This window comes from Leucopleurus acutus (assembly GCF_964270905.1).
Source record: "Leucopleurus acutus genome assembly, chromosome: 6".
NCBI classification, from domain to species: domain Eukaryota; kingdom Metazoa; phylum Chordata; class Mammalia; order Artiodactyla; family Delphinidae; genus Leucopleurus; species Leucopleurus acutus.
This window is the reverse complement of record NC_139149.1, coordinates 83,979,955-84,004,552: the sequence shown is the minus strand read 5'-3', so window position 1 is coordinate 84,004,552 and position 24,598 is coordinate 83,979,955. Positions and strand designations below refer to the sequence as shown.

At 35.0% G+C, this 24,598-nt stretch overlaps 1 protein-coding gene across 1 annotated transcript; it reads right to left on the bottom strand.

The window, feature by feature from the left end:
* Nucleotides 1–22,978, bottom strand: SGO2 (shugoshin 2; the record flags this gene model as incomplete). The annotated part of the gene is made up of 9 exons (XM_082841150.1): nt 22,917–22,978; nt 20,163–20,297; nt 17,862–18,037; nt 16,851–16,928; nt 16,066–16,151; nt 6,485–6,693; nt 3,010–4,803; nt 1,615–2,718; nt 1–155 (listed from the first exon to the last, which is right to left on the bottom strand). Exons 2-9 carry the CDS (start codon nt 20,293–20,295, stop codon nt 1–3), a joined length of 3,735 nt encoding a protein of 1,244 aa, XP_082697276.1. The 5' UTR covers nt 20,296–20,297; nt 22,917–22,978.
* Nucleotides 22,979–24,598: the final 1,620 nt, after the last annotated feature.

Sequence of the window (24,598 nt, the reverse complement as noted above, 5' to 3'; positions counted from 1 at the left end):
TCACCCTTTGAGACTTGGCTCTTTTAAAGAGAGAGGAGTACACCTTCTTCTTCGGCTTGACAGCTCCGAAGATAGATCTTCTAACTTGTTTTCAGATTTAGCAGTGTTATTTGAAACAAAACTGGTATTTGTCAAGTCCTGTAGCATTCTAATACCTGAAAAGAGTATTGTTTTCAAAAATATTTTTAACAGTATATATAGAGATATGGAACTACACATAGGATATTTACTGGTTTGTAAATTATTGGTAGCAATTTTTAAACTTAATAATCAAGTTATAACTTTAAATTTTACGAAAGTAGCACTGAAATTATCTGTAAATCAGTTTTCTTCTAGCAATAATGAGAGGAAAAGAGACCTACCATTTAAGACAAACTAGCAAAGTAGTAGCCTGCAATATTTTTATTCTGAAATCACATTTAGGCTGACAGAAATTCTTCATGAATTCAACTCTAGTCACCGAATCACGCAAATTACTGCACATTCATTCAACATTTGTCATCGACTGCTCACGCTATGAAAGGCACCATGAGGAACAGAGATGAAAGACGGCTCACCAGTCTCTAAAATGTCCTGCAACTCTAGACCTTGGCACTTCTTTTGCGTCAGTATTCCCTTTACATGAAGTCTTATCCATAAAACTCCTAGTGTTCTACATACGTACATTGAAATGTTAGGCTCCCAGTAGAAAACTTTAATTGATATGGGAATGTCTAATGTTGCAAAATTGCTAATAACAAAAGAATGTCAATGTTAAGGGGAAAAAGTGAGGTAAGTAATGTTATATATAGAATGATTTCAAGTATATATTTTAAAATGCATAGATTCAAGCCTGCATGCATATGCCAAAATGTTGACTGCAGTTCTTCTGGGTGATTGTTTTTTCTACTATTTTCTGATTCTCTACTTTCAATTTTCTGCATTGAGTGAGTATTATTTTAATAACTGGGGAAAATAAGAAATAAACACTAAAGGTAAAAATCCTACCTATGCTTTAGGGCTTAAAATGCTATCTATTTGATGATGCCTCTGCAGATTCCTCTAGCCAAAATTATTCCCCGTCATTACATCCCTTAACATGTGTGGTTTTATTAAAGCATTTGCCATATTTAAACACTGTACCTGTTACTTTTCCATACATGTACTCTGAGGAAAGGGAGTTGGGATTATTTTTTAATCTTCTAAAATACCTAGAATAAGTTTTGATCATATTAAATATATGCTATTGGAGAGAGTCCCAACCTTAAGAAATTTGCAATTGTCTTTGGTAAAATCAAACCAGGGCAATTCATTATTATATACATTTAAAACAGCCAATTTCCTTCAAAACTATGAAAAATGAAATTATCTGCCTAATGTCATTATCAGACAACTTTGTGCTAAAGGCCAAATACATTTTTTAGTGTATAAATGTCCAAGCCACTCTCACTGTTATCTTCTCAAAGTATTAAACTTTCTTTAAATTCCTCCATATTGCTTCTACAGATCGGGCTATAAAATTAATCATACATTGTTTTAAAATTCCATAAAAATGTTGTAACAGGCAAGGCTTTACTGGTTAAATGAAAAAATATATAGACTTTTGAAACTTGATCACTTCAGGTATGGACATACCTATTTCTGATCTTTGTGGTCTTTGGTTGACTTTAAAATTCATCTTTTTCATCTTCTCATGCACATCATCACTTATTTGAAAGACGGGTGAGCTCTCCAGAACAAAATTTTCTTTCAGATTTTTACTAGAAGAAATACTCAAAGGTTTTGAACCCTCAGGAACACTGTTAAAGGAAGAATCTTGTCTGTTAGGTGAACATATCTGAGATAAAGATTTCAACATTTTTGTGTGAAAGTCTGGCTTAATTTTGACAATTTCCTCATTTTCCAATTTTTTTTCCTTAACAGCATATTCAGATTCAACTGATATTCCCTGAATGGTGTCAGATATTATCTCCATTAGTTCATGACTATCTGGAGAAGGATCTACGAAGGTCTTCCTTTTCTTTGATTTGGATGTCATTTTATTTATTTTTTTGACCTGGCACTCTCCTTCCTTTGTCACTTCCATGAAGGGGATATCTCTCTTTTCATTCAGCGTTGTAGTGCTTTGCTTTGGATTCTTATGTAGCTCCATTTGGTTTCCAGGGTCAGAATCTGTCTCATCAGTAGTGTGTTTTAAACCTAGTTCTAAGGAGACAGACGTCTGTGAAGAACCTGTTAAGTGCAAAATAGGTTTGTTGTTACCTTTTGCCAAAATGTTCTTTGCCTTGCCTGATGATTCTTCCCCATGCTTTTTAACTGGTTTGTAAGGATTTGAAATTTGACCACAATTTTCTTTTTCATTACTGTTGATTTCCATACAGTATCCACCAATACCTTGGCCTTCAAGTCTTTGTTTAGATTTATTTATTTTAAAATTAAGATCTTTTGTATAGCTTTCTTGGCCATGCACATCTTTATCATTATCCTCATATATTTGGTACATTTCAGAAATTCTTTCTGTCTTCCGATTTACTTTCTGCCTAAGCTTATTTATTTTTGATTCATTCTGCTGAGCGGGTTGCTTATCAGTGATATGCTTTTTCAAATCCAACATATTCTGGGTCTTATATAAATTTCTATTATTTTTGGTGGGAAGATAAATCGTTTGAAATTCATTCGTGACTTCTAGGTTTTCAGAAATGGTTTCTTTATCCTTTGGGGTTAGGGAAAAGAAGGCACCTTTTACTGTGTCATGTATACCTTTGTCGTTAAATTCATTTTTTTGGTTCATTTCCAAAATTATTTCTGTCTTCCGACTTACTTTCTGCCTGAGACTCTCATTTATTTTTGATTCATTTTGCTTCCCAGTATCAGTAGCATGCTTTTTCACACCTAAAAGGTTTTGAGTCTCATAATCACATGGATTCCTATTACCTCTGAGGGAAGGATCAGCTATCTGAAACTCATTTGCATCTTCTAGGTTTTCAGGGATGATTTCTTTATCTTTCTGGGTTAGAGAAAATAAGTTACCTTTTTCTGGGTCATGCATTCCTTTGTCATGATTCTTATATATTTGGTTGATATCAGAAATGATTTCTGTCTTCCGACATACCTTTTGCCTAAGCTTCTTATCTATTTTTGATTCATTTTGACAAGCAGGTTGTATATCATAAACATGCTTTTTCACCCCCAAAACATTTTGAGTGTCATTATCATATAGGTTTCTACTATCTTTGGAAGCAAGAGCAGGTGTTTGAAACGCACTTGTGCCTTCTAGGTTTTCAGAGATAACTTCTTTATCCTGGGTTAGGAAGAAAGAGTTACCCTTTTCTGGGCAATACCCACTTCTCTTATTATCTAAAAGATTCACTTCGGAAATTATTTCTGTCTTCCGATTTACTTTCTGCCTAAGATTCTTATTAATTTTTGATTCATTCTGCTGAACAGGGTACACGTCGGTGATCTGCTTTTGCAGACCCAATACATTCTGGGTCTCACAATCACACAGGTTTCCATTATTGCTAGTGGAAACACCAGATTTTTGAAAGTTATTTGAAACTTCTAGGTTTCCAGAGATGATTTCTTTATCCTCTCGGGTTTGAAAGGAAAAGTTACCTTTTTCTGGGCCTTGCACATCTTTGGCATTATCCCCAAGTATTAGGTTCATTTCAGAAATTATTTCTGTCTTCCGATTTATTTTCTGCCTAAGCTTCGTATTTATTTTTGGTTCATTTTGCTGAGTGGGTTGCCTATCAGTGACATGCTTTTTCAAATCTAACATATTTTGGGTCTCATAATCACATAACTTTCCATTATCTTTGCTGGAAAGATAAACTGTTTGAAATTCACTTGTGACTCCTAGGTTTTCAGAGGTGGTTTCTTTAACCTTTTGGTTTGGGAATAAGTTATCTTTTTCTAACGTATGAATCACAAATGTCTGTCTAGAAGTTTTACTTTTCTTATAAGCTAGAGAACTAGGACCCATATCAAATTTACTGTCCTGCTCGACTTTATCTGAACTTTGGGAGAAAGAGTATATTTCCTCTTGATCATCTGTTACATGAATTATTTTCCTCTTTTTGTTATACTGTGTACTTGGTCTGTCATCCTGATCAAAGCCATTGTGAAGGGTTATTTTCTTCGGCATGTTCAACTGAGTCAGCTGTTCAGTACTGAAAATAAAATTTGGTTCTTCTGAATCCTCTCTGCCATCCAGGACAACAGATCTTCTTTCCGGTCCATTTTTGATCTTGTCCTCAATATTCACATCTGAACTATTTTTAAATTGTCTCTTTGATCTTTCTCTCTTTTTTTCAGAGCTTGGATCTTTCACTTTTCTGAAAGTTTTTATTCCACAATCATTTGGTTTTTTATTATCTCTTTTATTTTTAGTGCCTGTTGAAACTGTAACAATTTTGCTTACTTCACTAGCAGTTAAATCCATGTCACCGTCATACACAGTTTTTTGCAATTGAAAGTCATCATTACCCTGAACTGGATTCAGGCCCTCTGCAGTAGGTTCATTTGCAGACTCAGATGAGGCAGGAAGGCACATTATGTTTCTTTGCATTTTAATATTTGCTTCGTTAGTACAATCTTTTATTTCATTATTCCAATTTAATATTGGACTTGAAATCTGTTGTTGATCCAAATCTGTTACACAGGGAGTGTCTGCAGGATTATTTGATTCCCAAGATGATACACGTTTTTTCCTTTTAGTCACATTACTAGGAGATGACTTCTTTCTGTGGCTCATTGACTGGGCATTTTTCATCTCACTCATTAGAGAACTCCTGGAACTTTGGTCTGAGTGGGAATGGCTTTCTATAAGATAAAGGGAAACAAAATTCAGAAATAAGTAGTAACAAGGAATTTATTATTTTAAACAAATGAGATTAGGAATCAAACTGTTTCAGAGAAAGGATTTCTGACAATGTGTTCTGTTCAGATACTAATATTATGAAGAATCTATGCTGATAAAAAATAAAGTAGGGGACTTCCCTGGTGGTCCAGTGGTTAAGAATCTGCCTTTCAGTGCAGGGGATGAGAGTTCAATCCCTGGTCAGAGAACTAAGATCCCACATGCCATGGAGCAACTAACCCCGCGCGCTGCAACTACTGAGCAAGTGGGCCACAACTAGAGAGCCCACGTGCTGCCAACTACAGAGCCCACATGCCACAACTACACAGCCCGCGTGCTCTGGAGCCTGTGTGCCACAACAGAGGATCCCACATGTTGCAATGAAGATCCCGTGTGCCACAACTAAGGCCCGACACAGCCAAAAATAAAAAAATATTTAACAAATAAATAAAGTAGAAATGAATGGAGTAGTCATAAGTCACATTTTACATTTCTATCTACAGAAAATATATACTGGGAATTCACTCTGCCTTGGCCTCAGCAGTAGAGTGGAGAATAGCCAACAACAGAGCCATTAACATTAACATATGTTTCTAAGTGAGAGGAATCTGGGAAATGAACCCAAGTAACAGTGATAACTCTGATAAGGATTACTATCAAAATGTTATCAGCAGGTAGCTAAAGTTTATAAAAATTATATACACACAGTCATATACCTTTTAGAAAGGAAAAATAATTCAAACTCCAAATTCAATATAGTTATGGTTCCATATCCCAATCTGAAATTCTATGTCAAATATATAAACCAGACTACACCACAGGATTATTATTTTAAAATACCATATAATTAAAATTTAAGTGTCATCATTTTTTCTTGCTCAACCATCACCTAGGCTCAAGTTCTTGCTTTATCACCAATTGGTTATGATCTTGAAAAAGTCACTACACGTATCTAGAACCTCAATTTTTATATCTCTGAAAAAGAGAAGATATAACTAAATAATATATCATGTCTTTCAATTCATAAGCTAAGATACCAAGAAAAGCTCTTTAGGCCAGCTCACTTCTAAATACTGTTTCCAGAGTAGTAGTATTAGGCCACTGTAGACCTGACATTTGTTGGCATATTTACTTTTTTTTGGCTGCACTGGGTCTTCGCTGCTGTGCGTGGGCTTTCTCTAGTTGTGGCGAGCGGGGGCTACCCTTCATTGCGGTGCATGGGTTTCTCATTGCAGTGGCTTCTCTTATTGTGGAGCACAGGCTCTAGGCACACAGGCTTCAGTAGCTGTGGCACATGGGCTCAGTAGTTGTGGCTCACGGGCTCTAGAGCGCAGGCTCAGCAGTTGTGGCACATGGGCTTAGTTGCTCCATGGCATGTGGGATCTTCCTGGACCAGGGACTGAACCCATGTCCCCTGCATTGGCAGGCAGATTCTTAACCACTGTACCACCAGAGAAGTCCTGGCATATTTACCTTTAAACTAATTTTTTCACCAGAAATTTTAAATAGTAGAAGTTAGGAAATCTGTAACATAAGAAGTCTAACTTATTAACTGTTTATACATGATGGCCCCCAAGAAGAAAATCCAATGAATGTTAACTATTTAATACTGACACTCAAAATGAATTAAAAAAAAAATCTCACCTTTGGGAAGTATATCAACAATAGAAGAAATGTGTTTGGAATCATTTACACCACAAACATTCTGATCATTTTCTTTAAGAAATAACAATTCCAAGTTATGCTGAGTTGATACCAAAGAGGGGCTATCAGGTGATATCTTTGACATGATATTGTCACACTGCTTTTTTTCTTTATCTTCATCATCATCATCATTTGAAGTTAATGGAACCCTAAGAGCAAGTAAGAATGAATGAGGAATTTTGTATTTTACAAAAATTATTTAGAAAATTACATGGATAGTTCTTTCTATATTCCATTTATTTAAGATCCAACCACAAACCCACCCTGATACCATTTTGTGTTCAATGAAGGCAATGATACCATTTTGTGTTCAATGAAGGTAGGAAATAGGTAGTTTCTAATAGTACGGATGAGTAAAACAGGAATGCTTCTTATCCCCTTATCTCCAGTGACTCCAAAAGGAGATAAATGATATAATCACTGGTTGAGCTATTAGGACAATAAAATTAATGAAATGAATAAAGTTCAAACATACTTATAAATATTCATGTATAATAGTTATAATTTTCCTGTAATTAACTCTATGGAAAACCCAAAACTCTTCCTCTGGTTTCAAACAAGTACAACTTGTATGTAAAGTTTTGTGTGTAATAAAGTCTGCTATGTTTCCAAAAGGTATCCATGTAAACTAAAGCCATATTCCTAGAGTAGTTAAATCTATGGAGGGAAAAAGAAATCTATGGAAATAGACAAAATGACCTTTTTGAATTCAAAGAAGAAAGAGTAATATGCTCCAATGATAAGGATTTTGCTTTGTATGCCAAACAAATCATAGATATTTAAAAATTATTGATAATGATAAAAATAAATACTAGAAAATATTTGTTAAAAATTTAAAGGCACCTATCAGTAGAATAGCCATTGGGAAGAAATGTCTATACCACTTGAAGAAACAGGTTAGCAAAAATTGTTTATTTTACAGAGGAGAGGTTCTGCTTCAGGTAATGGCCAAATAGCTACTATTGAATCAAACTTATCAAACATAATGAATATAAATTCTGGACAAAATATAAAAAACACAACTACCCAAAGTCACTGGAGAGTGAATAAAAAGCAACTAGATACAGAAGAGGGGTTGGCACTTAGAAAAAGGGTGAGCTTCTCACTGTTTACAAACCTCAGTCAGTGTGACCTTTTCTAGAAGTTAGAAATCCAGTCTTATTATTATTAGTTCAAGGTCAGAATTCAGGGCAACTACAACTGCTGTAAAGTGTGTGTGATGGGAGAAAAAACAGGAAAAGTAGACGGGGAGGCCCCAAATTTTGTGCATAAACTCTCTCCAAATCTCTAGCTCATTCCTGAATCACATATATGAGAAAGATTCCAAGTGGCCCAGCTAAGGATTATAGAACTGAAATGAGATTTCATATGTTGTTCATCACAGGGAAGTATTAACAAGTCTGAGTTCAGATAAGGTAACTTATCTACTAAAATAAAACATCAAACTTGTTGGAGGAATATACCTGAATCCAGATTTTCTACAACATAGGAGTCACAATGTCGGGGGTACAATCCAATATTATTCAATATATGAAGCAACAGAAAAACATGATTCAAACTCAAGAGAAAAGATAATCAACAGAGAATGATCCAAATAAATAAATGGCCAATAAGCACATGAAAACATGCTCAGTATCATTAGTCACCCAAAAAATCCAAATCAAAACCACAGTGAGATACCACTTCATATCCACTAGGATGGCTATAATCAAAAGGATAGGTAATAACAAGTGTTAGTGAGGATATGGAGAAATTGGAACCCTAATACTTTGCTGGTGGGAATGTAAAACAGTACAGCACCTTTGGAAAACAGTTTGCCAATTCTTCCAAAAGTTAAACATAGAGTTATATGATCCAGCAATTCCACTGGTAAGGGCGCACCCAAGAAAGTGAAAAATATGTCCACACAACAACTTTTATATGGATATTCATAGTACCATTACTCATTCACAGTATAAAAGTGGAAAGAGCACAAATGCTCATTAACAGATAAATGGATAAACAAAACGTAGTTTATCCGTACCATAGAATATTAACCGGTCATTAAAAGGAATGAAATACTAATACGTGCTATAATATGGATGAAACTTGAAAATGTTATGCCAAGTGAAAGAAGCCAGACACAAAAGGCGACATACTGTGTGATTCCATTCATATGAAATGTCCAAAATAGGCAATCCATAGAGACAGAAAGTGGATTAGTGGTTGCTGTGGGCTGGGGAAGAAGAGACGAGAAATGACTACTAATGGATATAGGTTTTCTTTTTGGAGTGATGAAAATATTCTGGAATTGGAAAGTGGTGAATGTTGCACAACTTTGTAAATATATTAAAAACCACTGCATTGTATACTTTAAAAAATAAACTTCATATTAATGAGAAATTTTATGTTATGTGAACTATATCTCATTTTTTAAAAAATAAGTAGAAAAAAGGAAATAATAAGGTGCAGACACCAAAGAAATATGAAACCGAAAAAAAATTGAGAAAAAAAAAATCAATGAAACCAAAAGCTGAGTTTTTTTAAGAGATCCGTAAAATTGACAATACTCTAACTAGTTTGATCAAACTATACTGTCTAGATGAAATGGATAATTTTCTAAAAAGACAAATATTTTCTAAGTTGACCTGAAAAGAACAGAAAATCTGAAAAGCCCTCCATATCTATCTAAAAAATGAAATTAATAATTAAAAACTCCAGACCCACTTCTCTTATGAATTCTCTCAAATACTTAAGGAAGAAATACCAATTGTACAATTTTTTTCAGAAAATGGAGGAAGAGGGAATGCTTCTTATCTCATTTTACAAAGCCAGCATAACCATTATCAAAACCTATCAAATATATAATAAGAAAATTATAGACCAATATATTCCTTATGAAAATAAGTACAAAATTCTTTAAGTAATTATTAGCAAATCAAATCCATCAACACATAGAAATAATAATACACCATTATTATATACCATGACCAAGTGGAATTTATTCTAGGAATGTAAAGTTGGTTTAACACTAAACAAATCAAAGTCACATTAATAGAACAAAGGAGAAAAGTTATGATTCTCTCCACAGATACAGAGAAAACAAATTTGACAAAATTCAATACAAATTCATTATTAAAACTCTCAGCAAACCAGAATAAAAAGGAACTTCCTCAACTTGCAGAAACGGTGCCAATTTTTCAACAGTAAAGACAGAAGACAATGAAATGATACCTTTAAATTGCTAAAATTTAATAACCTAAAGTTTTATCATTGCAAACATAATCTTTAAAAATGAAGGTGATATAAATATGTTTCCAGAAAAATAAAAGCTGAGCGGATGCATTGCTAGTACCTGAACTAAATAATAAAGGATTTCTTCAGGCAGAAGGAAAATTATTTCAGAAGGAAATAAAATGCAAGCTTATTTGTGAATTTTACCTCAATAAAGCTGGAAAAACAAAAAATAAAATACAATTAAAAAGGAGCATACAATTAAAAAATGCAGGAAGCAATATGAAGAAATTGGAAATGAATATTGACTACACAAAACAGTGAAAGTAGTTAATTTGTGGGATTAAAATATATGCAGAATGAAAATACATAATAATAACATAAAGGCAGGACACAGGAATGTCGAGTCAGTGTTCGAAGATGCTAGCATTACTGAGGAATGTTAATATAATAATCAGTATTAGAGTATAATAAATCAAGGATGAGTGTTGCTATCATTAGGGTCATCATAAAGGAATAGAAGTTAATAGACAAGGAAAATTAAATTATGAAAAATGTTTTATTTCAAATTAATTATGAAAAATGTTTTATTTCAAATTAAATTATGAAAAATGTTTTATTTATTTAGTTATTTATGATATAATAAATCAAGGATGAGTGTTGCTATCATTAGGGTCATCATAAAGGAATAGAAGTTAATAGACAAGGAAAATTAAATTATGAAAAATGTTTTATTTCAAAGTAAATTATGAAAAATGTTTTATTTATTTAGTTATTTATGATATAATAAATCAAGGATGAGTGTTGCTATCATTAGGGTCATCATAAAGGAATAGAAGTTAATAGACAAGGAAAATTAAATTATGAAAAATGTTTCATTTCAAATGAAATAAAGAAAGGAGAGAAAAAAGGAACATAAAACAGGTGGCTCAAACAGAAAATAACTAGATGGCAGATATAAACTCAACTCTCAGGAATTACATTAAATGTAAACATAACAGCTATTCTAATTAAAAGAGATGATATTACATTAAATTCATTTTTTAAAAAAGGTAAACCTACATGCATTTTAAATATAAGAGAGTTTGAAAGCACAGAAAAGGACATACCATGGCAATGTTATATCAGACAAGTAGACTTTAAAGCAGTATCATTTCCAGAAATATTTCATATTGATAAAACAATTTATCAGGAAAACAAATCAATCCTAAATTTATATGCATCTAGTAACAACTTTAACATATATAAAGCAAAAACTGACAGAACTAAAAGGAGAAATAGATAAATCCATAATCACAGTGGTAGACTTTAATGCACTTCTCTCAACAGGTGATAGACAAGAGAAGCAGGAAAGATATGGAAAGTCTGAACAATATAATCAGCAAACCTGACATAATTGACATATATAAAATACTGCATCCAACAGCCACAAAATACACATTCTTTCCATGTGTACCAAAAATATTTACCAAATTAGACCAAGCTGTGTTCTAATGCAAGTCTCAATAAATTTAAAACGACTAAAATCACTTGAACTATATTCTGTAATCACAGAGGAATTAAATTAGAAACCAACAAAAAGTAATTAGAAGAAAACACCCAGCTGCTTGGAGATTAAATAATCTTGTAAATGATCCATGAGTCAAACAATGTATCTGAACTGAAGGTAATAACTACTTTGAAATAAATGATAATAAGGATACAGCTTATCAAAAAATGTGGGATGCAGCTAAAGGAGAAAAATAGCCTTAAATGTAGGCAGCTATACCCCAACAACTTCATATTTTTGAAAAGGCTTAAAAACAATAATCTAAACCATTTTAAGAAACAAATAATTACAGTAATAATAAAACTTTTAAATTGAAAAGATAAACACAACACTGTAAATCAACTATACTTCAATAAAATTTAAAAAAGAAAAGAGATAATAAGAAGCAGAATAAATGCAATAGAAAATAAATATACTAAAAGAACGATCAACATAACCCCAAAGATGATTCATCTTTGTAAAGATGACAACATTGATAAATCTCTAGGGCAAAACTAATCAAGAAAAAAGTGAGAAAAAACAAATAGCCAATACTGAAAGAGAACATCATTATGTACCCTACAGTAGACATTAAACGTGTAACTAAAGCTATTCTGAACGATTATATGCCAATAATTTGATATTTTAAATGAAATGGACAAATCTTTTTAAAAATTAACAAACCTGACAAAAGAAGAAATAGAAAAGCTGAATGTTCTTACATCTATTAAAATGGGATGTTATCAAAAATGTTTCCACAAAAAAACTTCAGGTCCAGATAACTTCTCCCAAATATTTAAAGAAAAAAAATTTTTTACACAAATACTTCCAGAAAATAGAAAGAGGGGTATTTATCAATTCATTTACTTTGACCAGCATAATATAAATATCAAAACTTGACAAAATACATTATAATAAAGGAAAATTATACATCATCTTCATTATTAAAATACATGCAAAAATCCTTTAAAGGATTAGCAAAATAAACTTAGTGATATATATCAAAGGGATATATCATCAGGAGCAATTCATTTCAGGATTGTAAGTGATTTAACATTAAAAATATCAATTATAATTCATTACCTTAGTAGAAAAAATATTAAAAATTCATTACATTAATAGAAAAAAAGAGAAAAATATTATCTTCTCAATAGTGACAGAAAAAGCATTTGATAAAATCCAACAGCCATTGATGAAAAAACTCTTAGCAAACTAGGAGTACAATGGAACTACTTTAATCTGATAAGGAGAATCTATAAAAACCTAAGAGCAAACATATTAAATAATGGGAATACAATAAGAATACCCACTGTTAGTACTTTTATTCATTACTGAACAAGAAATAATCAGTCCAATAAGGTAAGAAACAAAAGATAAAAGGCCTATAAACTGGAGAGGCAGGTGAAGGGAAAACAGTTCTTATTTACAAATAATAAAATTCTATTAATATAAAATTTTTTAAAAACTATGGATAAATTATTAAAATTAATAGCAATGTCAATGTAAACAAGGTTAATATTCAAAAATTAGTTGTATTTCTATATACTATCATCAAAAAGAAAAAGAAAATTTGAAAACTATCAAGAATAGCACTAAAAACATCAAATAAGTAGGAATAAATGTAAGATGTGCAATAACTGTATTCTAAAAGCTCTGAAACTACATATATAATATCTAAAAAACAGAGTGATATACCATGGTCATGGAAGAAATACTCAATTTTATAAAGTGTCAATTTTCCCCAAACTGAACTATATTCTACATAATCCCAATCAAAATTCCAGGTGTGTGTGTATGTAAACTGACAAGCTGATTCTAAAATTCAAATGGAAATGCAAAAGGCCAAGAATGGCCAATTAATACGTATTCTTAAAGTATAAATAACTAAAATAGAGATTCAAACTATCAAATATCGAGACTTATTATAAAGTTAGTAATTAAGATAGTGTGGTTTTGACAAAAAGACTCATGTAATAGAATAGTGAGTTCAGAAATAGACCCATACATATCCAGTCACTTGATTTTTTATACAGATGACACTGCAATGAGGTGGGGAAAGGATGGTCTTTTCAATAAATGGTTCAAGGTCAACAGGATTTCCACACTAAAAATTAAATGACTCTTCTCTCACATCATACCCAAAATTCTAGGTAGACTGAAGATCTAAACATGAAAGGGAAAATAATAAAGCTTTTAAAAGAAAACATACATAGGAGAACACGTCATGACCTTGCAATTGGTAAAGCCTTTCTTAAAAGACACAGAAAGCATAACCATAAGAGGGAGGGGGACAAACAGATATATAAATTGGGTTCATCCAAAGATACCATTAAGAGAGCAAAGAGGCAAGCCACAGAGTAACAGACAATTGTATGCACAAAGAATTTATACACAATGTATAGAAAGAACTCCTACAAATCTGCAAAAAAAAAAAAAGATAACCTGATAGAAAGAAAATAAACATATAAACAGATGCCTTACTTCAGTAAGTATCGGGAAATTAAAACTTCAGTGTAATACCTCTACACCCCATATGGCTAAAATGAAAAAGACAGACAATAACAAGTGTTGTTGGAGATACATAACAACAGGAATTCTCATATATTGCTGTTAGAAATGTAAACTGGCATAATCCCTTTAGAAAACTGTTTAGCAGTTCCTTCCAAAGCCAAATACATGTAAACCCAGCAATTCTACTCCTAAGTATATACCCAACAGAAATGTATACATATATTAATCAAAAGGCAGATACAAGGTAGAATTATTTATAATAGACCAAACCTAGCAAAAAAACTAAAAACAGAAGAATGGATAAATTATGGAATACATACAATGGAATACTATACAACAATGAGAATGACTGATCTACAACTACATAAGACAATATGGACGAAATCTCACGAACACAATGTTGAGCTACAGAAGCCAGAGACCAGAATCATACATCCTGTATGATTTCATTAAAGGAAATTCAAAACTAGGCAAAATTAATTAATCTACAATGTTAGTAGTCAGGACAATATTTATCCTCGGGTGGGTGATGAGTAGTGACTGGCAAGGGGCACAAGGCTATCTGAGGTACTGGTAATAATCTGTTTCTTGGTCTGGGTATTGGCTATACCATATAGTGTTCACTGTGAAAATTCACCATTCTCTAAAGATTTTTGCACTTTTCTAAAATGTACATTATACTTCAAACAAAAGTTTACTTAAGGGCTTCCCTGGTGGCGCAGTGGTTGAAAGCCTGCCTGCCGATGCAGGGGACACGGGGTCATGCCCCTGTCCGGGAGGATCCCACATGCCGTGGAGCGGCTGGGCCCATGAGCCATGGCTGCTGAGCCTGCGCGTCCAGAGCCTGTGCTCCGCAACGAGAGAGGCCACAACAGTGAGAGCCCCGCGTACCGCAAAAAAAAAAAAAAAAAAAAAAAATTTACTTAAAAAAACACAGGAAAATTTTCTGGAGGGCAAGTTAACACTTGATTCATACATTTACATGAAATAATGCATGCATAATGACGGCCAAGATTTTCTTGAAAAAAACCTGAGCACCTACAAGACAACAAAATGTACTATTTTAAAACTATATTAATTAAAATGTACAGGTGCAATGTGGCGCCAGTACAGAACAGACAAAACAATGGAACAAACTGGAATGAATAGAAAATGACACAGTGGATATAAGAATTCTTTTTTTTACTACAGTACAGATACCACTTCAATACATAAGTGCACTTTGTACACTTAAAAAAATGCATTACACCTATAATTTATGTAACAGAAAGAACACTGTCTAAAAGAGACAAGACAATTCTGATCAATGCTATTAATTCATTGAGTCATTTTACCTCTCTGGACCTCAGTAACTGTCTTTAAAATTGATAGGTTTGGGCTTCCCTAGTGGCGCAGTGGTTGAGAGTCCGCCTGCTGATGCAGGGGACGCGGGTTCGTGCCTCCGTGTGGGAGGATCCCACATGCCGCGGAGCGGCTGGGCCCGTGAGCCATGGCCGCTGAGCCTGCGCATCTGGAGCCTGTGCTCCGCAACGGGAGAGGCCACAACCGTGAGAGGCCCGCGTACCGCAAAAAACAAACAAAAAAAAACGGTAAAAGTGATAGGTTTGAAATAGAGTATTTACTAAGATTATAATCAAATTAATCAAGAAATGGGAATTTTGGTCAGGAGAATAGTAATGATGAAAGTTTATTTTAAAGTCTGAGTAGTATGCAAGATAATAAAGGTAGAAATAGTTATGAGATTTACCCAGCAGAAAACATGAGGCCAGTGGTGACCTGGAGGAAAAGAAAGAACTGAAGAGTAGCAGGATTCTATAGATGACGTTAGTTATTGAATTGATGGGTAAGTTTCCTTGGAGCCCTGGAAATACAATCTGTAGCAAGATACCACAAACCATCTCATTTCTACCTTAACAGGCAACTACAGGTTGATGAAACCAGAACATTGCATAACACACACAGATTATGTTGTATGAAAATCTAAGTATTCTGAACCAGTGTAATTCAAACCTATGTAACTCAAGGTCTACCTGTGCCTCTTTCTTCTCTAGAAACTACGGGAAAGCTGAATATTATTTCAAAGTTTAAAACTGAATTCTATTAGATTATATCTTCAATTTCTTTCACTGGTACAATATTGACAAGTATTTCATTATTTATTTTTAAATGTTTTTCTGTTTCAAGGAAGCAAACCAAATAAAAACTTTTCGAAGTCCAATTCAGGTAAAAGTGCACCAGTCAGTATTTAACCAAGTTTTGGAGCAATTACCTTGCAAATGGAAGACGCATCAATTTGCACTGTTTACTAACCCGTTTCTTCTTGCTACTTGGCAGAAGAAAGGGACTCTCATGGAACTATTTTTGAAAAGAACAAAGAAAATGAATGAAATTTCTAATCTCATTAGATCATGTTTGTCATTAAAGTACCAAATTATACAAGATACTAACAGTAATAGAACAATTCTTACATGTAGCCTTCAATAGTTTAATGAGAATAATGTGATGATAAGGTCAAACACAGTTCTTCCTTAATCATGCCATACAAAGATAATCACTACTAATATTTTGGTGTATAACCTCCCAAACTTTATTCTATGCCTATGAATATATACACATGTCTATACTCACGCATATACAATAATTCTACATATACATTTGACCCTTGAAGAACATGGGGATCTAGGATCTACCTCTATTTTTTTCCCCAATAGTTTTTCGATTGTGTCCATCTTTTTAAAAATAATACAAATTCTTCCCTAATTTGAAATGACTTTTCTACTAATATCTTTTATGTTTTTGAGTCTGTTTTGTCTTGTGTTCCATGAGCTGTCTAATCCTGTTACTTTTAATCGAAAGCTAATTTTTATATAAAAATTTCAATAACCAATTATATCAAATAATAATGTGCTGTTAGCCAATTAAAATTAATATTATCTCCATTCCTTGGTACAAAGTTTAAGATATGCATCTCTAACCTTGATGCTACTTAACTAATCTGAATTATCCTCAGTAATGCTAAAAATATTACACTATTTAGACACAAATTCTACTTACCTCAGAAAGAGTGCTCATTTCAATTGCAGTTATCAAGCTATTGTTCATGAGTGCTTCTATTTCTATAAGCTTCTTATTCTGAAATAAAGAAAGAACCTTCTAATCAACTAAGATTTGGAGTTTATTATACCATATACATTTACAAATACCATCAGTTGAGAAGACTTAAAAAATAACAGATCACATTAGGCTAAAAAGGTGCTACACTGCATAGTTCAAAAAGACACAGACACATACGCACACGTTTTGAATGCTTTTGAGCTATCAGTCATAAATTTTCCTACTTTTTTTTTTTGGCAGCACCACGCGGCATGTGGGATCTTAGTTCCCTGACCAGGGATCGAACTCGAGCTCCCTGCATTGGAAGCACAATGTCTTAGCCACTGAACCGCCAGGGAAGTCCCTTCCTACAGTTTTTAATCTTCTCATAATAATAATACATCATGTGGCAACTGAACACAGTTTGTCAGCCACAGGAATTTAACCTCCAAGAAGTATAGTAAGTCATTTTTCCATTTTAAATTAATTTCTACTCATTTTGGAGTTAGAGCTATAGCTGTAGCTGTAACCTAGCTAAGCACTGGCTGTTACTGCCCTGCTGTGGACAAAGTTGGAAGTTGGAAGGAAAAGCAAGGACTACAATCTTCATTCTACTTGGCTTGTAGCCAGTGGAATGTTGCCATTAAGAGAGAATACAAACACTCAGGGAACTTCCCTCCTTTCAATTCACTGGAGGAATTATGCCCATCTTCTTGTAATATATTAATGTATCAAGTTTTGCTTATGATAAGCAATCAAATGTTGATCAAGGTATTATATTAGTTTGCAGAGCCACAAGTACACATTTAGAATGTAGATTCAAGACACCTAATTTATTACCCATTAACAGTTTGTCCATTAACATGGCACACTCTTTCAAAAAATTTTTTACATTAATTACAGGTCTGAAAAACATTTAGAGCTTCTAAAATAATACAGTTTTAGAATTCAAACACAATATAGTTTCCATACCAAATTATTTAGCTTTAGACGAAGAAATGTGTTCTCAAAATTCAGTTTCTCCACTTCTTTTTGCAATAGTATCTTTTCAGTTGTAATTCTTCGAGAATTCTCTTTCTCTCTGCTAAGAGCCTGAGCTAATGCCCTGTTGTTGTGCTTTAAAGAAATTTTGAAAATAGAAGAATTATCTGTAAAAAAATTTTAAGAGTTAATATTAAACATCTTAATACATTTTCATATTCCTTAATAAAACTACTTTGGACAAAACATATTTCACTTTGTTTTAGCTGAAGTTAGAAAAGAAGAGCATGACAACACAGATGGAATTTTGAAAAAAATGTACCCAGAGTTTGGAGCTGAAGAAATAAAAGCTAGATAGAAGATGAATAAGAGTTGTGAGAAATGCAGAATGTTTGTGAATACAGAGTTAGGAATAAGAGGACTCTAATATAGACACAGTATTCTAGATAATTAGATCAGTCACAAAAACTAAATCTTGATACTTGTTGCTCTGCCTTCCTTCCTACCTTTGACTAGGAGGTAGAATGGAGAAGCTGATCCCACAGCTATAACTAAAGATGTCCTAGAGAAATTAGGGTAGCCAATCCGTGAAAATTTTAGAGCCAGTTTCTGTGGCTCCAGAACTGAATTAATGCTCCCAAAGTCCATTTTTCAAAACCTCAAGTCGAAAGGCAGCATACTTAGTGTAATGTTGGACAGATCATCTAAACCCTGTGGGATCTTCTACCTCCACCTTAGATATCCTACCTCTTATTTCTAGGCATCTATTGCAATCTAAACTTGACCCCTTCTCTTTACAAGTACTATGTAAATATAATTTAAATCAGAATGCTTCCCCGTTGTTAGCAAAAGAAATTTAATTGTGAATTCCTTGGTAACGCTCACCTTACATATAGTGTTCCCTTAGTACACCTAAAGCATAACTGTATTTTCATAATTTTGATTTACATGCCACTATTCAATAACACATCCCATGGATTTAAAGTTATAGTATATGTAATATGTTTTATTTTTTTTATTTTTTATTTTTTTTGCGGTACGCGGGCCTCTCACTGTTGTGGCCTCTCCCATTGCGGAGCACAGGCTCCAGACGCCCAGGCTCAGCGGCCATGGCTCACGGGCCCAGCCGTTCTGCGGTATGTGGGATCTTCCCAGACCGGGGCACGAACCCGTGTTCCCTGCATTGGCAGGCGGACTCTCAACCACTGCACCACCAGGGAAGCCCTGTAATATGTTTTATAATAGTAATATATATTTTTATGTAATAGTATTAATAGCTATAGTAATAGTAATGGTAATAATAGTTTATAATACTAATAATATATTTTAAAATACTCAGGGAAAGCTTGGGTATCTAAAAAAAACAGAGTCCAAAAAGTACTTTATTTTTGGCACAAAGAAAGTAGATTCAGACAGCCACCTTTGACATATCAAGTGGAAATAGACTAGAACCAGTTTAGGACTTGCAGAAGCTAAAGGTTAATAACATTTTCCTGTTGCACTCCTCAGACTCAGTGTATTCCTTCATAGCAGTGGGCGTGCAATGGTCCTGCCAAAGAGAATAGGAAACTGCCACTATAGAAAGTGGTCTAATACAAAAGATGGTCCTAGAGACCTGGGTAGGAGCAACATTACGATTTAAAGACACTCAGGAGGCTGGGCTATTTCACAAGGCACAATTACTTTTCACACATGTTGATCAACAGGAAACCTCCCCCAATCCTGCTAAGATGGAAATGAATCACTGAGATAATTTTCAGAAGTAATGAAAATTTATCTTGGGGTGTTTCCCTTTCTTTTTTTTTTTTTTTTTTTTGCCTTCTGACATCTTAGCTCCAGAATCCATGAAACACCATCTCCAAAGAGCTCAGTGCCCTCATGATGAGCTTTGGTTACATAAAATCACCCACTACAGCACACTATCTGGGCCAACCACCTCTAGATTACCCATCATCCAAATGCTGCAACATGTCAGAAGGACAATCCGTCACTTTTTTTTCAGCTCTTTTCCAGAAATGTCATGTTGGTATTTTCTTTGCAGTGTAGGAGGTAGCTGCCTTGGGCCACCCCAGCCTCACTGCTGAAAATTCAGCTGTCACCACTGACAGTAAATCATCATAACCACCCAACTAACAGGAGTTGAAGGAGATAGGAAGAATTGAATAGAGAAAGTCTCATTTAACAAAATAGTCATTTTAGTCATTTTCTATACTTGAAAAAGTATCAAATACTATATCGATTCTCCAGAAAAAAGTAAAAATGTGAGTATACTTTAAGACTAATAACACTTACTTAGTATTTTTGTTTTGATTTTTGAAGCAAGAGAAACATTCAACTTAGCAGCCTTTGAAATTCTTTTCTCTTTCACATGTCTTTTAATTCCTGAGGTAAAAAGTGAACCAGTTTCCATCACTGGGTACTCCATCACTGAAGTAAAAAAAGAAAGCAGGAAATCACAGTATTGATTAATAAAGGGAAAAAGGATAACTGATAAATACATTCTAAGAAGTAAATCATGACTTAAATAATATACTTTGTACATAAGTATTTGCAGAACCCTTCATATAAAATCTAAAAGTATGAATATAATCAAAAGTGGTTTAAAAGTAGAATCCTAAAAAGGTAAATGACTTTGTTTTTTCATTTAAACCTATATCATTATATCTGCTTGCCAGGAGCTAGGCTAGGCACTGGGGACAAAAACCAGGATAAAGCTGCATAGGAATGCACAGTCATGGAATGCACAGTCCAGTGTGGGCACAGACTCTATTGTGATACAAAGTAAGAAGTGTAACCTTAGAGACATGCACAGAAGAGATGTACCTAATCCTATGGGGACTGTTCCCACTTCATCCTCGGACATACACTCCATTTCTCTGCAGCCTTTACAGCACAACTCCTTAAAAAATTGCCTATACTCAGTTTCCAATCTTCTTGTAACCTATTTCACTCAATTCCAACAAAACTGCTTTTGCCAAGGTTTCTAATGACCTCCACACTGCTAATCTAACGGTCAGTTCTCAGTCCACATCTAACTTGATCTAAGAGCAGCATTTAATGTGGTTAATTTCTCTTTCCTCCTCAAAAACAATATTTCCTCAGCTACCAGAACACCAAACTCCTGGGTTTTGTTTTTTTTTTTTCCCTAGCTAACTAGCTGCTTCTTTCCAGTCTCTTTTACAGATTCTTCCAACCTATAATAAGTTCTCTCCTTGGATTTCTTCTCTTTATCTACCCTCAATCTTTTGGTGTATTTTATGTATTTAAGTCATGGCTTAAAATACTACCTAGATATCAAGAACCCCAAAATTTATGTCCTCTGTCTGGATCTCTTTCCTGAACTTTCCTGGATTCATATAGTTGTCTACTCCACAATTCCACTTGGATAACTGAAAGAGCATATCAAACTTAACCTGCCCAAAACTGCTTCACTCAGAGCCTTTCCCACTTCAGTTAATGGCAACTCCATCCTTCCAGTTGCTCTAGTCAAAAATCTCTCACATCCCAATTTACCTTCACAATGCATTTAGAATCTGACAACTTCTCAGTATCTCCACTGCTACCAACCTAGACTAAGGCACTAACATGTCTCACCTGAATTATTTCAATAGCCTCTTACCTCCCTACTTCCACTCCTGCCCTCACTACAGTGTATTAATCTATACTATCTAAAACTCTTCACCATCTGCTCTTCTTCCCATTTCTGTAACTTTAAACTCCTCCTTCTCTCCCCCCTAGTCCATGACTCTCAAGCCACAGTGGCCACCAAGATCTAACTGCTCCTGACGTATGCCAGGCATTTTTCAGCTTCAGGTCCCTTGTATTGGAGTACCCATTCCAGGGTGACTTACCACACAGAGATTGAGGTACAGTCATTCCTTGGTATCTGCAGGGTACTAGTTGCAGGACTCCCACAGATACCCAAATCCACTATGCTCAGGTCCGTTATATAAAATGGCATAGTACTTACATATAACCTGGGCACATCCTTCTGCATAGTTTAGATTACTTATAGTACCTAATACAATGTAAATGCAATATAAATGTTATGTAAATAGTTGCTCGGCAATTAGCAAGTCAAACTTTGCTTTTTGGAACTTTCTGGAATTTTCCCCAATTTTTTCCTTCAGTGATTCGGTTGGTTGAAGGAGATGATTCGGAACCCGAGAGTCGGACAGGAGAGCTGACTGTATTATAAATAGTGGTTAGACTGTGTTGGTGCCCCAGTTCTAATATTTCACAGCTACGTGATCCTAGCATCTCCAAGTCTCAATTTCCAGACTTAGAAAATTATAAAAAGTCAGAGCATCTCATTGTAGGGACTTAATGAGCCAACGCATATACAGTGCCTAGTACTGGACGTAGCACAGAGCGCTCAGTAACATTACCTATGTATTATTACTCCGTAGCTCTTGTCTGGCTAGCATCTCGGCTAAAGCAGAACTACTCAATTCCACATTCAATTCTCCTGAATTGGATTCCTCATCTAGAAAACTCATAGTCCCTATTTGCCTACCGAAATCCTACCTGTGCGTCAACACCTAGTTCTGGTTCTAAGTTCTTCCCAGTCGTCTATCACCGCTTCGCCTTCAGTCAGTCTCCCTTTTAATCGAGCACTCCAAAGTAAAGGGCTCCTCCAAGAACTTGAAAAAAGCAGTCTCTAACATTCATTCAGCCTATTTACTGAGCGCTCACAGTGAACCAGATACTGTTCTAAAAGCAGCAGAGCAGTCATATAGACAGAAATTCCTTCCTACAGGCGCTGGGTTTCTGCCTGGCGGCTGGCCCCCCTCACGGAGCCGAGAGCTCAAATCCCAGGGGCAAGAAGCAGTGACTTAGATCCAAACCAGGGCCTTCCTGAAGAAGCCCCTCCGAGCCAGCACTGGGCCCGGGGGCCGGGAGACCCGAGGCGGAGTGGGCGGGGCCGCGCGCGGCTCGGCGGACCAGAGACCCGGGAGGGCAGCGCCGGGAGGTTCAGCTCGGGAAGGGCATGGGTCCCGCCAGACAGGGCAAGACCACGCCAAATGTCACAGATCACTGACTTACCGCTTTTTCAGCGTGGTGGGACCACCACTCAGCTCCCGGAGCCCGGCGCTCGGGGTCAGGGCTTGGGTTTAAACTCCGTAGCCGTTAGCGGTTGCCTCGTCAGCCAATCAGATCCCGAGAAGGCGGCGCAAAGCAGCTTGGTTACCAGGAAGTGGGAGGTGGAAGGGGCGGGACCTCGCCGCGGGCGTTCGAAGGGGACGTGGCCAGGCAAGCCTGGGGCGACTTAGCCTGGGTGTAAGGCTTTGAGCAGGTTCTGTTGCGCTGTCGCCTAATGTTTTTGAAAAAGAAAACGCTCCTTTGACAAAGCTACCTTTGTCAGTCAGATGTTTAAAAGGCTTGACAACCACCTGAAGCCTGTTGGAAAGTTTTTGTTGTTTCTGACGTTACTGTGAGACTGCCCACCCACATTTTACCAGTTCTTCTGCATCTTTGCACTATGATGCCAGCAGCGTCATTTAGTTTCCACTTAAAAGCCCTCCCCATTTTTCTTTTAACTTTTCGAGGGGAAAGCGGCAATGAAATTTCGTTGAAAATCCTGGATCTCATTAATACTTAGGTCTTATACTAATAGTTTGTTTTAGCTAAATATACAAGAATGGCATTTTCTGTGATTCAGAGCTACACAAAAATATATATTACTCACTTTATGTTACAGGTCAATTAGCTTAGTTTCCTTTCACAAGTGACTTTCATATTCCATACAAAGAATTTAGAAAAACTATACAGAGAATAAAATTTCCTCTTTGTATGCCATTAGACTGAAAACGAAAATAGCTTGTTAAATCTAGGTTTTAATAATTAATTATACAGTGATGCAGTCAACTTCATATTCTTGTCAATATTTTGTTCATTTGGGGACATTTGAGAATCACAACTTTCCATTTTACTTTACAGAATCTAGACAAATGATGCAAAACATGGTTTTGAGTTAGATCTTAAATATATTTCAAGATTGGTCTCCATAGAGATCTAGCTACTTGAGTCTTGTGTAAGTAGAACAGTTTTTATTGATTGGCCGCCTGCTAAAATAAGTCCATACTACAGTAAAAACTTCAATAATAGTGGTTTAAAATGAAATATATCAATCATAGAAATTTCTGGTTATCAAGGGGTTAACTAGCTCTCTATCTTGTGTACCCAGCCTGACACATTAAATGCTCAATATATATTATATGTACTTTATTTCAGAGCAGTTCAGGGAATTTCATGAACCAAATGCCTGTAAATTATAAAAAGCTCTTGAAAATGTAAGTTCTTATCATACAAAATCATAAACCTAAAAAGTGTAATTGACTGGGCTGAATTTAACCTGACCTCAGCTTGCTTTTAGGTCATTTGCCTCTTGGGTGGAGGCAAATGGATAGAGCCAGAAGCCCTGGGCTAGGAGTGTGAAGATACAGTTAGCTGTATCTTGAACACACATTACCTTTGGGTTCTTTGTTCCAAGCTCCTTATCTATAAATTAAATGAGCTCACAGTTGTGTTGGGATACTCTCCTGCACAGGGCACTGATTTTGCTCCTCTCCATCTCCTTAATTTTCGTACTCATTAGTTACCTAATTTTCTCTACCTAGGAGTAGATTCCAGTCAATTAAAATTTGAATGTCCTGACCCACACCCCAAACACACACCAAAAAAGAGGAAGGAGGGCAAGGGAGAAGAGGAAATCTTCCTGCCAAACA